The sequence below is a fragment of the Nematolebias whitei genome, chromosome 8 (assembly GCF_014905685.2).
Source record: "Nematolebias whitei isolate Nwh7 chromosome 8, NemWhi1, whole genome shotgun sequence".
Classification (NCBI taxonomy): domain Eukaryota; kingdom Metazoa; phylum Chordata; class Actinopteri; order Cyprinodontiformes; family Rivulidae; genus Nematolebias; species Nematolebias whitei.
The window spans coordinates 1,931,591-1,944,673 of NC_056505.1; the positions used below are offsets into that span (position 1 = coordinate 1,931,591).

Consider the following 13,083-nt stretch of genomic DNA (forward strand, 5'->3'; position numbering starts at 1 on the left):
AAATACTTGTGTCGTATGCAACAGGTGCCAGTGTGAGTTAAAATACTCGTGTCGTATGCAACAGGTGCCAGTATGAGTTAAAATACTTGTGTCATATGCAGCAGGTGCCAGTGTGAGTTAAAATACTCAGGAAACAACAAACTTGTCTGTTCACCTGAAGAAGAAACACGGCGTTGATAGTCATGTTTTATAAACTCAATATCTGTTTTAGTTTCTTTATAACTGCAAGGTCATCAGGGCACTTTTAAGTTAACTGGTTTAAAAAATGCACTTAAACATGACAAATGTGAGACTATACTGAACAGGTCATTATTTTTAGTTTTTCATTAATTAAGAAAAATTATTATTATTATTATTATTATTATTGGCCAGCATGGTGGCGCAACTGGTAGAGCTGCTGACTCTCAGTGAGCAGGTCCCTGGTTCAAACCCCGGTCCAGGGGCCTTTCTGGGTGGAGTTTGCATGTTCTCTCCGTGCATGCGTGGGTTTTCTCCGGGTGCTCCGGTTTCCTCCCACAGACCAAAAACATGCATGTTAGGCTGATTGGTAACTCTAAATTGTCCCTAGGTGAGAGTGAGAGAGTGAATGGTTGTTTGTCTCGTTTGTCTGTATGTGTCCCTGTGATGGACTTGCGACCCGTCCAGGGTGTCCCCCGCCCCTCGCACAGTGATTGCTGGACATGGACACCAGAGACCCCCATGAACCAAAATGGAACAAGCGGGTAAAGAAAATGGATGGATGGATGGATTATTATTATTTTAAATGCCTGGTGCCTGTAATGACAGAAATAAAATGGTTAAATCATATTTTAATTGTTTTTATTTATTTATTTATTTATATTTAAATGAGATGTGCATTTGATATCTCAATATATCGATGGCAGACTTGTGAATCAAATAGAATCGAAATCGTATCGTGACAGACTTTGTGATATAGAGAAAAATCATATCGTCATACAAACTGATCAATATAATATTGTATTGTGGTAAAGCTGGTGATTTACACCCCTACTGATTATCCATGCTGCTGATGTATTTCATGTTGCTGCTGATGTATTTCATGTTGCTGCTGATTCATTTCATGTTGCTGCTGATCCGTTTCATGTTGCTGCTGATCTGTTTCATGTTGCTGCTGATCTGTTTCATGTTGCTGCTGATCTGTTTCATGTTGCTGCTGATCTGTTTCATGTTGCTGCTGATCTGTTTCATGTTGTTTCATGTTGCTGCTGATCTGTTTCATGTTGTTTCATGTTGCTGCTGATCCATTTCATGTTGCTGCTGATTCGTTTCATGTTGCTGCTGATCCATTTCATGTTGCTGCTGATCTGTTTCATGTTGCTGCTGATCCGTTTCATGTTGCTGCTGATCTGTTTCATGTTGCTTCTGATCTGTTTCATGTTGCTGCTGATCTGTTTCATGTTGCTTCTGATCTGTTTCATGTTGCTGCTGATCTGTTTCATGTTGCTGCTGATCTGTTTCATGTTGCTGTTGATCTGTTTCATGCTGCTGTGTTCATTCGTCCTCATCTGCTCACACAGACTCATGTTCGTGCTGCTGTCGTTCGGTGTATTGTTTTGTACTTAGTGCTTGGTGTCTTAGATCTTATCACTGTTTTTCTTTACAATTTATGCTTTTGTTGGATGTAACTGGGACCCTGTGCACATAATTTTGTTCCACCACATATGATGAGAACGACAAAGAAACCTTGACCTTGACCTTGACCTATATGTTAAATTAATGACACAGTCTCACAGTGAAAAGGAACTCAGGACAATCTCTATCTGTAAATATTTGCATGTATTTAACACCCCTGGTTGTTTGTTCAGTAAGTGCTGTGTTCTTCTGTATACGTCATTCGTTTGTTTGTTGTATACTTGTCATTTGCTTAAATAAAGATTTTTTTTTCAAGTAGACAAATAATAACTAAAAGCTAAAAATACCAAAAGGCTAGCTAAAAACTCAAAGTAGTAGAATGGTAAAGGCAAGCTACAGGATAAAAGCAACAAAAGGGTGGATAAATCAAAATGTAGCTAAAAGTTAGCTATTTACTAAAAGTAGTAAAACGATAGCTAAAGGTTTTACTCACCTCCTAACTCCTCCTCCTTCTGATCCGACTCTCCCTCGAGGCTCTTTATTGGTCTGCTTCTCTGTGATGTCACTCGCAGGTGTTTGCTCCGCCCATACTCCTCTGCCAGCAGGTAGAACCAACCAGTGAGCTGCTGTAAACACAACAGGGGGCGTGGCCAGAAGGTGATTCAGGGAGGAAAACAGATTTTAAGTTGATCTGGATCAAAGTCTTACCAAACGTCACAGAACACCTGCACACCTGACAGACAGGTGGCTCCCACCTCTCTACAGTCAATGAGAGCAGCTTTCTCAACAAACCTGTGACGATGTGACAAGAGAGCCAATCCCGAAGCTCATGCATCCAATCAGCTGGCTGCACCTAAGGAGCAACACAGACAGGTGCGTATGAGACAGGTGAGTGGCTCCGCCCACTGTCAGGTGAATTGTAACAGAGGTGCTCCAGCTCTTACTGCCTAGATAGAACCTCCCTGCTGGATCCAAGCAGACATTTGGCTTTTTTCCATTAGTACCAGTACAGCATGGTTTGACTCGACTCGGCTCAGTTCCACTAGCAAGGATTCGTGGAACCGGCCCCTTTTTCAGGATCCATTGCTCTGGGGTTCCAAGTGTACCGTGCTGGCCTTAAAACACAGCCGGTCACTGATGGGTCAGGGGGCGGAGTCACTGGTTGTTTAAGAAACTTTCACAACAACCCAATCCGCCATTTGCAATAACTCGAACTCTGAAGAGCAACTGGACCTATTTTTAAGATTTTAAAAACAATAATGACAACACCGTGGTCTAACGCTGAAGTGCAGGCGTTTTTTATGTTTGGTGGCCAACGACAAAATTCAGAGCGAGCTGGATGGAGTCCTCTCCCCCGGAGCCTGGGAGCCCCGTCTGGCCGGGCGTCATCTCCCTGGCTCCGAGCTCCGCCGGCCACCGCAGAAGATCCTCCAGCTGCCGACCCACAGGAGCACGCGAGGCCGGACCCTGCGCCCGGCAGGCAGGGGGCAGACCATGACGGGTCTGGGATGGAGGGTGGAAACAATTTTTAAAAACGTTTTATGTACTCATAAAAAAAAAGTTTTTTTTTAAAATCAGTGACGATGTAAAAAATAAACAGTGCCGGCTTTATCATGAAATCCTGTTTTCACTTTAATGACTTTATTAAATAATCTGTTAAAGTTAACTCAGCTGAAGAATCATAAAAAGACAGTTATTGGATCTGTCAGGAATATTTCCCTCCAACATGTTTAAAGAAGAGATTCAGCCTTTAGTTCAACTTTATTCTAACGCACGCATGAACAAACCACTAAACAAGAATTAAACTTTAAATCAAAGCTAAAATAAAATAAATATATGTGAACAAGAAACAAAACCACATTTCTAAATTAAACAATAAAAATAGACACAATGAGTGTAAATACATCAAATGATGAAGAAAAACCTATCAAATGTTAAATATAGATGTTCTTGTAGAATCTGATTTATCAGAGATTTAATGGTGAATTTAGGTCGTTTTCACACCAGATAGTCCGGTAGACTGGGTTCGGTTCGGGACCAATATTCATGACCTTTTGTTACATTTGAGCTGCTGAGGCTGCGTTCACACCAGCCCCGTTTAGTCGCTTTAATCCAACTCCAGCTCGTTTTCCTAGAAAGTCCGGTTCGTTTAGGGAGGTGTGAACGCACCATCGAACTCTGTCACGGAACAAAAAGGTGAACTCTGGCCCGGGCTAAAACCTAGGTCTGGGTCCGGTAGAAGAGAACTCCAGTGGTTCCAGTACAGTGTGAATGTAAACAGACCGGACCCGCTCCACAGGACAAACAAACACATATTTCTCTCATATGGAGCCGTCAGCTGACTTGTGTGAAAAACAATGTTCTCCATGGTCTTCTGTCTCATCTTCTGCTCATGCTGAGTCCATTGTTGAAAAATGACAAAATATAACTACTAATATATATATATATATATATATATATATATATATATATATATATATATCCATCTATCATCTCTATCCATCTATCCATCAATCTATTGATCGATCTATATCTATCTATATCGATCTATCGATCGATATCTATCTATATCTATCTATCTATCTATCTATCTATCTATCTATCTATCTATCTATCTATCTATCTATCTATCTATCTATAGATAGATAGATAGATATAGATAGATATATAGATATAGATAAATAAATATAAATTTTCCAGAAACTTTAAATAAATTCTCACCCTGTACTGAAACATGTTTCAGGGTCTTACCACCAGCTGGTAAAGAGTGTGACGTCAATTTTTTAACTCTGAACCCTCCCACTAGAACCAGTACTGAAAGTATAATGGAAACATAACGTGTACCGTACTGAGCCGAGTCAAACCGTGCTGTTCCGGTACTAATGGTACTAATGGTACTAATGGAACTAATGGAAAGAGGCAATTCAATGTACAGTACTGTTTAAATGGAGCACAGGCTCCACCCACTTTGTGTCTAGAGTTAATAAACGATCAATCTGAACGTTTACCTGGAGTCAGGGGGTCGTCTGAACACTGACACCAACAGCCTGCTCAGGAGGTGGCGCTCCGTGATGCACCTGAGGAACAAAAACACCAAAAAGCTCAGATCTGTGTGACAAACGTATGCGCATGGAGCAACCGCCATCTTGGTCAGGGAAACGTCTTCCACATTCTTGACAGGAAAGTATTTTTTAGATTCTGCTTCTTTTTATCATGCATGAACCAAAAGGATTGTCATTTTTCAGCAAAGGAAGACCCTGGATTAAACCTCGAGTGAAAGATGGCGGGCGATGTGCATTCCTGCTTTCAGTCTAATCAGTTTCAGTCCTTGTACATGCATATGCCAAGATGGCCGTGCTCTGGGAAGCTGCAGCTCCACTGGCTCCCGGTGCGATCCCAGTTTTCAGGTGTTTTGAATTCAACTCCGATCCTGACTCTGCAAGCTTTAAGCATGTGAATTATAGCCAAACAGAACTGATGAGTATGAGAGAGGATTTACCACAGAATACAACAGCGATTGCTGCTGATCTGCTTCATGTTGCTGCTGATCTGCTTCATGTTGCTGCTGATCTGCTTCATGTTGCTGCTGATCTGCTTCATGTTGCTGCTGATCTGTTTCATGCTGCTGCTGATCTGTTTCATGTTGCTGCTGATCTGCTTAATGTTGCTGCTGATCTGCTTAATGTTGGTGCTGATCTGGTTCATGTTACTGCTGATTTGTTTCATGTTGCTGCTGATCTGCTTCATGTTGCTGCTGATCTGTTTCATGTTGCTGCTGATCTGTTTCATGCTGCTGCTGATCTGTTTCATGTTGCTGCTGATCTGCTTAATGTTGCTGCTGATCTGCTTAATGTTGGTGCTGATCTGGTTCATGTTACTGCTGATTTGTTTCATGTTGCTGCTGATCTGCTTCATGTTGCTGCTGATCTGCTTCATGTTGCTGCTGATCTGCTTCATGTTACTGCTGATCTGTTTCATGTTACTGCTGATCTGTTTCATGTTGCTGCTGATCTGTTTCATGTTGCTGCTGATCTGTTTCATGTTGAAGTGTTCATTTATACCCATCTGCTCACACAGACTCATGTTCGTGCTGCTGTTTTTTGGTGTAATGTTTTTATACTATTAGTGCTTAGCGTATTTTTAGTTGATGTTTTTCTTAGTTCATATCTTAGATCTTATTATTGTTTTTCTTTTACAATTTATACTTTTGTTGGATGTAACTGGGACCCTGAGTACATAATTTCATTCCACCACATGTACCACATGTGATGAGAATGACTCAGAACCTTGACTCGTACCTGGCCAAGGTGTGTCTGATGTTAGGGGTGTGTGTGAGCGTGTGGCGGTGTCTCACAGTGAGAAGTTCTCCTCGTATTTCGGGTTCTTTCGGTCCAGAACCGCCCGTGTTTTTCTCCTGATGCTGTGGTCCAGGTCAGAGGTCACCTGTGGACACACACACCTGAGGCAGCTGCAGGAATCAAACCTTCACCTTGAGTCCGGGTGTTCAGCTTCTCACCTTTACGTATGAGTCACACGACCTGCGGGACTTTCCCATCAGCCCCCGGGCCTCGTGGACTGCAGACAGAAACAGGAAGTTTATGACTGATCACCGATGGGGCTGAATAGACTAATCGACTAGTCGAGTCTGTGTCATCTCACAAGTTTTTATATTTCACGTCAACTAGTCCCCCCCCCCCCCCCCGTTCCCAACCCTAGTCCACCTAACTCACATGGTAAATGAAATAAAACTAAACATGCAGCATTTTGCAGCTTCATAGTAGTTTTGCTTTTCCTTTGGCTTATTTGCAGCATGATAAATGGTAGGAGCATAAATATGTTTTGTTGTTTGTTTTTTTTCAAACACATGTTGAACATTATTATTGATATTGTTTATCTTATTTCTTTATATATTGTATTGTTTATTAACATTTAGGAACTTTTGTGTGAAATCTTTTTATCTGTTGCTGCTGTTACACTTGAATTTCCCATCCGTGGGACAATAAAGGCTGTTTCTATTCTATCATGTTGTAAATAATAAATTACATTCTCTAATATATATTTATTTGTAAATATGATAGTGTCTTGAGTTCCTATGACGTCATCGACTAGTCGAAGTCGACTCGACCTTTATCGTGTTAAAGTCGACTTTTATAAATAAGTAGTCGTTTAAGCCCTGATCACTGATCAGTTTCTCAGGTTGCTGCTTCACTTACTGTGAATGACGAGCTGCCCCGCCTCCACGGTGATTGACAGCCGCAGCTGACCTATAGCAGAGGCAGAGGAACATGACGGACAGCCACTTGGTCCAATCAGAGTCTGTAAATCAGTTCTGATCAGGTTCATTGATCGTACCTCTCCCTCTGAATGCAGATGGGTGAATCTTCCTCCTCTTCCTCATTTTCATTTTGACCGCAGACTTGGTCCTGGTTCTCTGCAGCCCGGATTCGGTTTTGCTAGGTTCTGGACATGGAACCCTGCTTGAACTCCTGCTGGCCTCTGTGGACAGATTCATGGTGGATCTGGACCTGACCTGAGACCGAGACAGAAAGATCAGGGGGCGGTCCAAGGTCAGAGTCCTGCTCAGAGCGGTTGACTGACCTCATAGGTGGTTCTGGTCTGTATGTCACTGGGTCCTGGGTCAGCCTGGTCTGCGGAGGTCATAGCTCCACACCCTTGGATCTGAACAGGGTTCGGACTCCTGGTCTTCCTGATCCTTGCAGTTTTGATTTCCTGTCTGCAGACCTGGACTTGAACTCTGGACATGGGGCCAGACCTAGATGCGGAACAGGCTGTGGTCCTGGCTCTAGTTCTGGACTGTGAAAGCCTGCAGGGGGCGGGGTCAGAAAGTGTGAGGGTCTGGAGCTGCAGGTACTGATCAGGGACCATCACAGAAGGTCTCACCTAGTCTGGTCTTTGTGCCGAGTGGTTCTGCTCTGAGGCAGATCCTCTTCAGGGTTTCTGTTCTCCTTCCCGTCTTTGTCTCTCCTCCTCTTCTTCACCTCCTGCTCCTCCTCCCTGGTTCTCCTCCTGCAGCTTGTGGACATCTGGGCCTCCTGGTGCAGCTGGAGATCAGCTCCCCCACAGGGCCTACGGGAGACAGCAGGTTACAGGTGGCCCAGCAGGGGGAGCTACTGGATCTACCTTAGTTCTGTTGTTGACCTACACATCCCAGCTCCTGTGTTAGTGTGTGGGACCCATCTGTTAGCAAAATATCTCATGAACCAGCAGACAGATAATAAAATTACAGAAAGTGATAATTTGATGATTAACTTTTGGAGTCAACCTGAGTAAAGATCCACAGCCTGTGACCTTAGAACACACAAACAGAGCGCAGCCATTTGTACAGATGTTCAGCTGAAGTCCAGTAGCTGAGAGTCATCCTCAACACATGTGCTGAGGGCTACAGATCATGAGAGGTCCAGCCTCTCAGGCGCTCCAGGACATGGACTGCTGCAGAAGATGGACTCTCAGGCAGCAGGCGCTGATCTTTGCTGCTGACTGGAAGAGTTCTGGAGGACCAGCTGAGCACTTTGGGTCAGAACTCAGACAGAAACCGCACAGACCGTCAGAACCTGGTCAGAACTGAACCCAGACTGGAGGAGATCCAGCTGCTGAAAAAACTGTGAGAACTTCAAGAGTCAAGGAACAAACAAGTTGAGACAGAAGAGAAGCTCATCCTGATGATTAACGCTAACGAGGAGGATTAACACACACGCACGTGCACGCGCACGCGCACATTCCTGCATCGTTGGACTTGCTTCAGTGGAGCTCCTGTTTGTCTGCCGGCCTCAAAAACACAGAAAGAACTCCGTTAATCTTTTTATTTAAGATAAAATGTAAAAAAATAAAGACATTGACAGAACCTGAATCAAAACTTCAGAGTTTCTCTTTGTGGACAAACAAACGACGGTGAAGTGTTTCGACAGGTCCTGCTGGTTCTCAAAGTTCTCTACAACCTATATCTTATTGTTCCATATTTTACTAACACAACACTTTTGCAAAGAACTTTACCAGCAGCACATTTCTAAACACGTTACATGCATTTGATGTCAAGACGGTGAGATTTGTCCATGAAGCACTTCCAGATAGGCCATAGTCCTGATGATGTTTTTGTTGTTCTGATAAACCTGCACAGAAGTTCTCGGGGGGGGGGGGGGTGCGATAGACAAAGCTTTTTCCTTAGTTTATCCATGTCCCAGGAGAAATTTTATAGTCGGCCCACATCCGAGGCCAAACGGGGGAGTCAGATTCAGATAAACTCCAACTGTTGATTTTTCTTCAGACTGTTTGTTCTTGTCAGGCCTGAGTCCTGCTGGAACTTTCCAGATCCAAAATGATCAGATTTGTGGGCATGCCACCGAGCTATGAGCCTTCTTCAAGGTCGACTCCAACTTGCTGGCGAGTCCTAGAAGCCGCAGGTGGCCTGCGATTCTCACAAATCGCTTCCATCGTACAGTTTAACTTGTAAATCAGCTGATTTTGAGTACTTGTCGCACGAACCAAACCTTTACAGACTTGACAGTTTTGTCATGGCCGAAGCTGCTGCTGATGTCTTCTTCAAAAGTTGATAACATAGGGACCCGCCAATGTCAAAAAGCAGAAACCCTGCTATCATTAGTCCAATTTTATAAAATGTCTTTGGCGTCCTCCTGAGACAGAGCAGAAAGACACATCAGCTGCAAAACTCCCCACGATCCCTGATGTATCCTGCAGCGTGAGTCTCGGCAGGACATGAGGGTTCTCCAGGGCCCTGTCGTTTTGTGGAAAAGATTTTGTCGATTGCATTGAAAGTCCAGCTCACCAGATCCATCATAGTATTTTTTGGTTGGAAGATGTGTAACAGAAGCTCCGAGACACACAAGAGAGCAAAAAGCAGGAGGGAGAGGAGAAGGCGTCCGCCTTGAACGAGAGCAGAAGTTTCATGAGTTTCTACAGAACTTGATGGTTGGTTTGCATGATACTGGTAGTTTTTGGCAGTTTTTTTTAAGCAGTTCCTCCTGCTGCATGCTCAATAATCCAGGCAGATAATCTAACCATGTGGAGTCAGGTCCTCTGGACGGATTCTTCTTGTTGAAACCTTTCGTCGTTCATCTGAAAAACCTTCAGTGTGAGGAGCTGCAACAAACTCAGTCTTATAAACATCATCTTCTCATTGTGGATCAACCAGTTTGTTGTTGACATCCAGAACCAGCTGTTCACATGATCAAGGAGGACCATCAGCCTAACAATTGGTCGCTAGTGCCCTGATGGCTGCTTGCTATTCACAGAGGGCTGAGTGATACTTTGGACAGTGTCTCCAGAGGACATTTGTCCTGTCCATGTGGACAGCTGCAGGTTTCAGTCTGCTCAAAATGTAACGGGAGTTCTTTCTTGATTCCCTCAGTCCATGGTAGGGTCAAACTGGCTTCAATGTGGACTGGGCCTCTGGTGGACAGGGACTCCAGTGGACAGGGACTCCAGTGGACAGGGACTCCAGTGGACAGGGACTCCAGTGGACAGGGACTCTGGAGTTCTAACAGGTTCTTGAACACCAGAACAAATGTCTCTGCAGATGAGGGTCCATCAAAAACAAACTGCAGCTTCAGTCCATCATGGTCAGTAACAGGAAGTGAACAGATGTTGTCAAGTTAAAAGACTTTGTAAAACCTTCAGCTCCAGGTTTTAGTTCATGTGTTTGTGAATCTGGCTCAGATGATCTGTCAGATGAGTTTACTCAAACATACACTTTAATAAACTTTTATAAACTTTAATAAACTTTAATACAATTTAATCAAATTTAATGAACGTTAATAAACTTTAATAAACTTTAATAAACTTTAATCAAATTTAATAAACTTGAATAAACTTGAATAAACTTTAATAAACTTTAATAAAATTTAATAAACTTTAATAAACTTGAATAAACTTGAATACAATTTAATCAACTTTAATAAACTTTAATACATTTAATAAACTTTAATACAATTTAATCAACTTTAATAAACTTGAATAAACTTTAATACAATTTAATCAACTTTAATCAACTTTAATAAACTTTAATAAACGACACAATCTGTTTTATCACCAGCTCTTGGTCAGTCTTAGTTTTTCAGTCATTAAACTCTAAATGTGTTTTGAAGTGACTTCCTGTTTATTGTTGTCCTTCATCTTTCAGATTAAAACATGAATCAGAATAAAATAATGTACCTGGTTCTGCTGCAGAGAGTCTGTCCGTCCATGTGAAGTCAACGGGTCTGACCCCCCCAGTCTCTGGTTCTGCTCAAATTCAAACTTTTCCACCTGGTCAAGTTTAATGAAGAACACACAGCTACTTCCGGTTGATCTTGTCAGAATAAAGTTCACTGTCCTGACCCTGTTCATTTCAGTCCGAGAGAAGAACCGAACCGAGATCCAGCTGCTGAAGGTTCCTTGTTCTATGTTCTCCTGGTTCTCTCAGGTAAACTCCTGTCCAGGTGAACCTCACAACAGTTTAAAACTGTTTGTTACCAGAAACGTCATGTGGAAAATGAAGGTTCTCCTCATGAATTAATCTTAAAATATATAAAAACAGTAATCTGAGTTGTGGGTTCTTTTATTTTGAAAAGTTCCCCTTTGTTTCTCTGGTTAATGATGTGAAAGAGTTTTAGTTTGGTCACTTCCTGCCCCCCCCCCCCCACACACACACACACACAGGAAGTCCACATGTGTTGCTCATTAACGTTGCCATGGCAACAGACTCCAGTGTTTGTTCTGCTGGAGTCTCTCAAAGAACATGTGTGTTCTGTGAAACACGCAGGACAGCAGAGTCTCATCGCGCCTCTTTGTTCTACAAGTTCTGCTCCTCAGTGTTCAGGTTCTGACAGAACCGTCCAGTAGAACGTCACGATTCAGAGAGAGGGAGTCGAAGTCAAACAGCTGAAGGGACTTGGACTGTCACCTCCCTGGAGGGTCAGGGGCCGGAGCGGTATCAAGCAGATTATAGTCGGGTTCATACGCACTGCTTGGGCTCTGAAACCACCTTCTGTTCCAGAACCAGTTTCCACCACAGCCTGACTGAGCTGGAGGAGCAGGAACACACCCAAAAACACCAACACCCCCCCAAATAAATAAATAAAACATTTAAAAACACCCAAAATAAAACACGTAAACGCGTCTCGATCAATGTGCTCAAACTTTAGGCCGCAGGACGTTTAAAGACGTACGTAACATTATTTTTATTTTTCTGCAAAAGGTCCAGCTGATCGATGATGATGTCACTCATTAAACCCAATGAATCCAATCAGCTACTTAGACTACAAGCATGTCTTAAAGACATAAAAACCTGGATGACCCTTAATTTTCTCCTGTTGAACAGACAAGACTGAGGTTTTGGTTTTTGGACCTGAGCACCTTAGGAATGAATGTTTCAGTCTTTCTCCCTCCTTAGATGCATTAATCTGTCCTCCAGCTCTAATGTTAAAAATCTTGGTGTTATTTTTGATCAGGACATGTCTTTTATCCCCCACATTAAAAACGTTACTAGAACCTCCTTCTTCCACCTGCGTAATATCACTAACATTAGAAACATGTGATCTAAAGATGATGCAGAAAAACTGGTCCATGCATTTGTCACGTCTAGACTGGACTATTGCAATGGTTTATTATCTGGGTGTCCAAATACTTCTTTAAAACGTCTTCAGTTGATCCAACATGCTGCTGCCAGAGTCTTAACTGGAGTTACTGGGAGAGATCATCTCTCCAGTTTTAGCTTCTCTCCATTGGCTCCCTGTCAAATCCAGAATAGAATTCAAAATCTTACTTCTAACCTACAAAGCCCTCAACAACCTAGCTCCATCTTATATTACAGATCTTATTGTTCCATATTTTCCTAACAGAGCACTTCGCTCTCAGACTGCAGGTTTACTTGTGGTTCCTAGAGTTTACAAAAACAGAATGGGAGGAAGATCTTTCAGTTCTCAGGCTCCTCTCTTGTGGAACCAACTTCCAGTTTCTGTCCATGAGGCTGACACATTGTCCAGTTTAAGACTGGGATTAAGACTTTCCTTCTTGATAAATCCTATAGTTAGGGTCAGCTTGTTATGCTGCTATAGACTTAGACTACTAGAGGACAAACTGACCTCATGTTCTTAAATGAATTGTTAAAATTCAATAGTTTTCATTTGATACTATTTCTATCTTAACATGTGATTCTTGACCTGCCATTGTGTATCTATTCCTACCAAACCCAGCCGGTCGAAGCAGATGGTCCTCTTGTCCTGATCCTGGTTCTGCTAAAGGTTTCTTCCTCATGAGGGAGTTTTTCTTTCCACTGTCGCCTTCATGCTTGTTCAAGATGAGAGTTCAGTGATGGAGTTAAACTCAAAGCTGCTCCTCAGATAAATAATGTTCAATTATTATTTTATACATGAATGTTTCTGTTTATTATTTTATAGATGAATGTTTCTGTTCAATTATTATTTTATACATGAATGTTTCTGTTCAATTATTATTTTATAGATGAATGTTTCTGTT

At 42.4% G+C, this 13,083-nt stretch overlaps 1 protein-coding gene across 1 annotated transcript in view; it reads right to left on the reverse strand.

Annotated features, from left to right (window-relative positions):
- LOC119413734 (regulator of G-protein signaling 3) overlaps nucleotides 1–10,854 on the reverse strand; it is a 60,599-nt gene extending 49,745 nt beyond the window's left edge. Inside the window, exons 1-10 of the mRNA XM_037680790.1 lie at nucleotides 10,780–10,854; nucleotides 7,495–7,680; nucleotides 7,192–7,417; nucleotides 6,946–7,123; nucleotides 6,807–6,857; nucleotides 6,110–6,168; nucleotides 5,948–6,036; nucleotides 4,602–4,670; nucleotides 2,386–2,446; nucleotides 2,087–2,219 (exon numbers count right to left, since the gene is read on the reverse strand). Of these exons, the coding sequence (XP_037536718.1) occupies nucleotides 2,087–2,219; nucleotides 2,386–2,446; nucleotides 4,602–4,670; nucleotides 5,948–6,036; nucleotides 6,110–6,168; nucleotides 6,807–6,857; nucleotides 6,946–7,123; nucleotides 7,192–7,417; nucleotides 7,495–7,680; nucleotides 10,780–10,811 (1,084 nt within the window). The 5' untranslated portion in view covers nucleotides 10,812–10,854. The remainder of the gene's footprint in view (nucleotides 1–2,086; nucleotides 2,220–2,385; nucleotides 2,447–4,601; nucleotides 4,671–5,947; nucleotides 6,037–6,109; nucleotides 6,169–6,806; nucleotides 6,858–6,945; nucleotides 7,124–7,191; nucleotides 7,418–7,494; nucleotides 7,681–10,779) is intronic.
- Nucleotides 10,855–13,083: the final 2,229 nt, after the last annotated feature.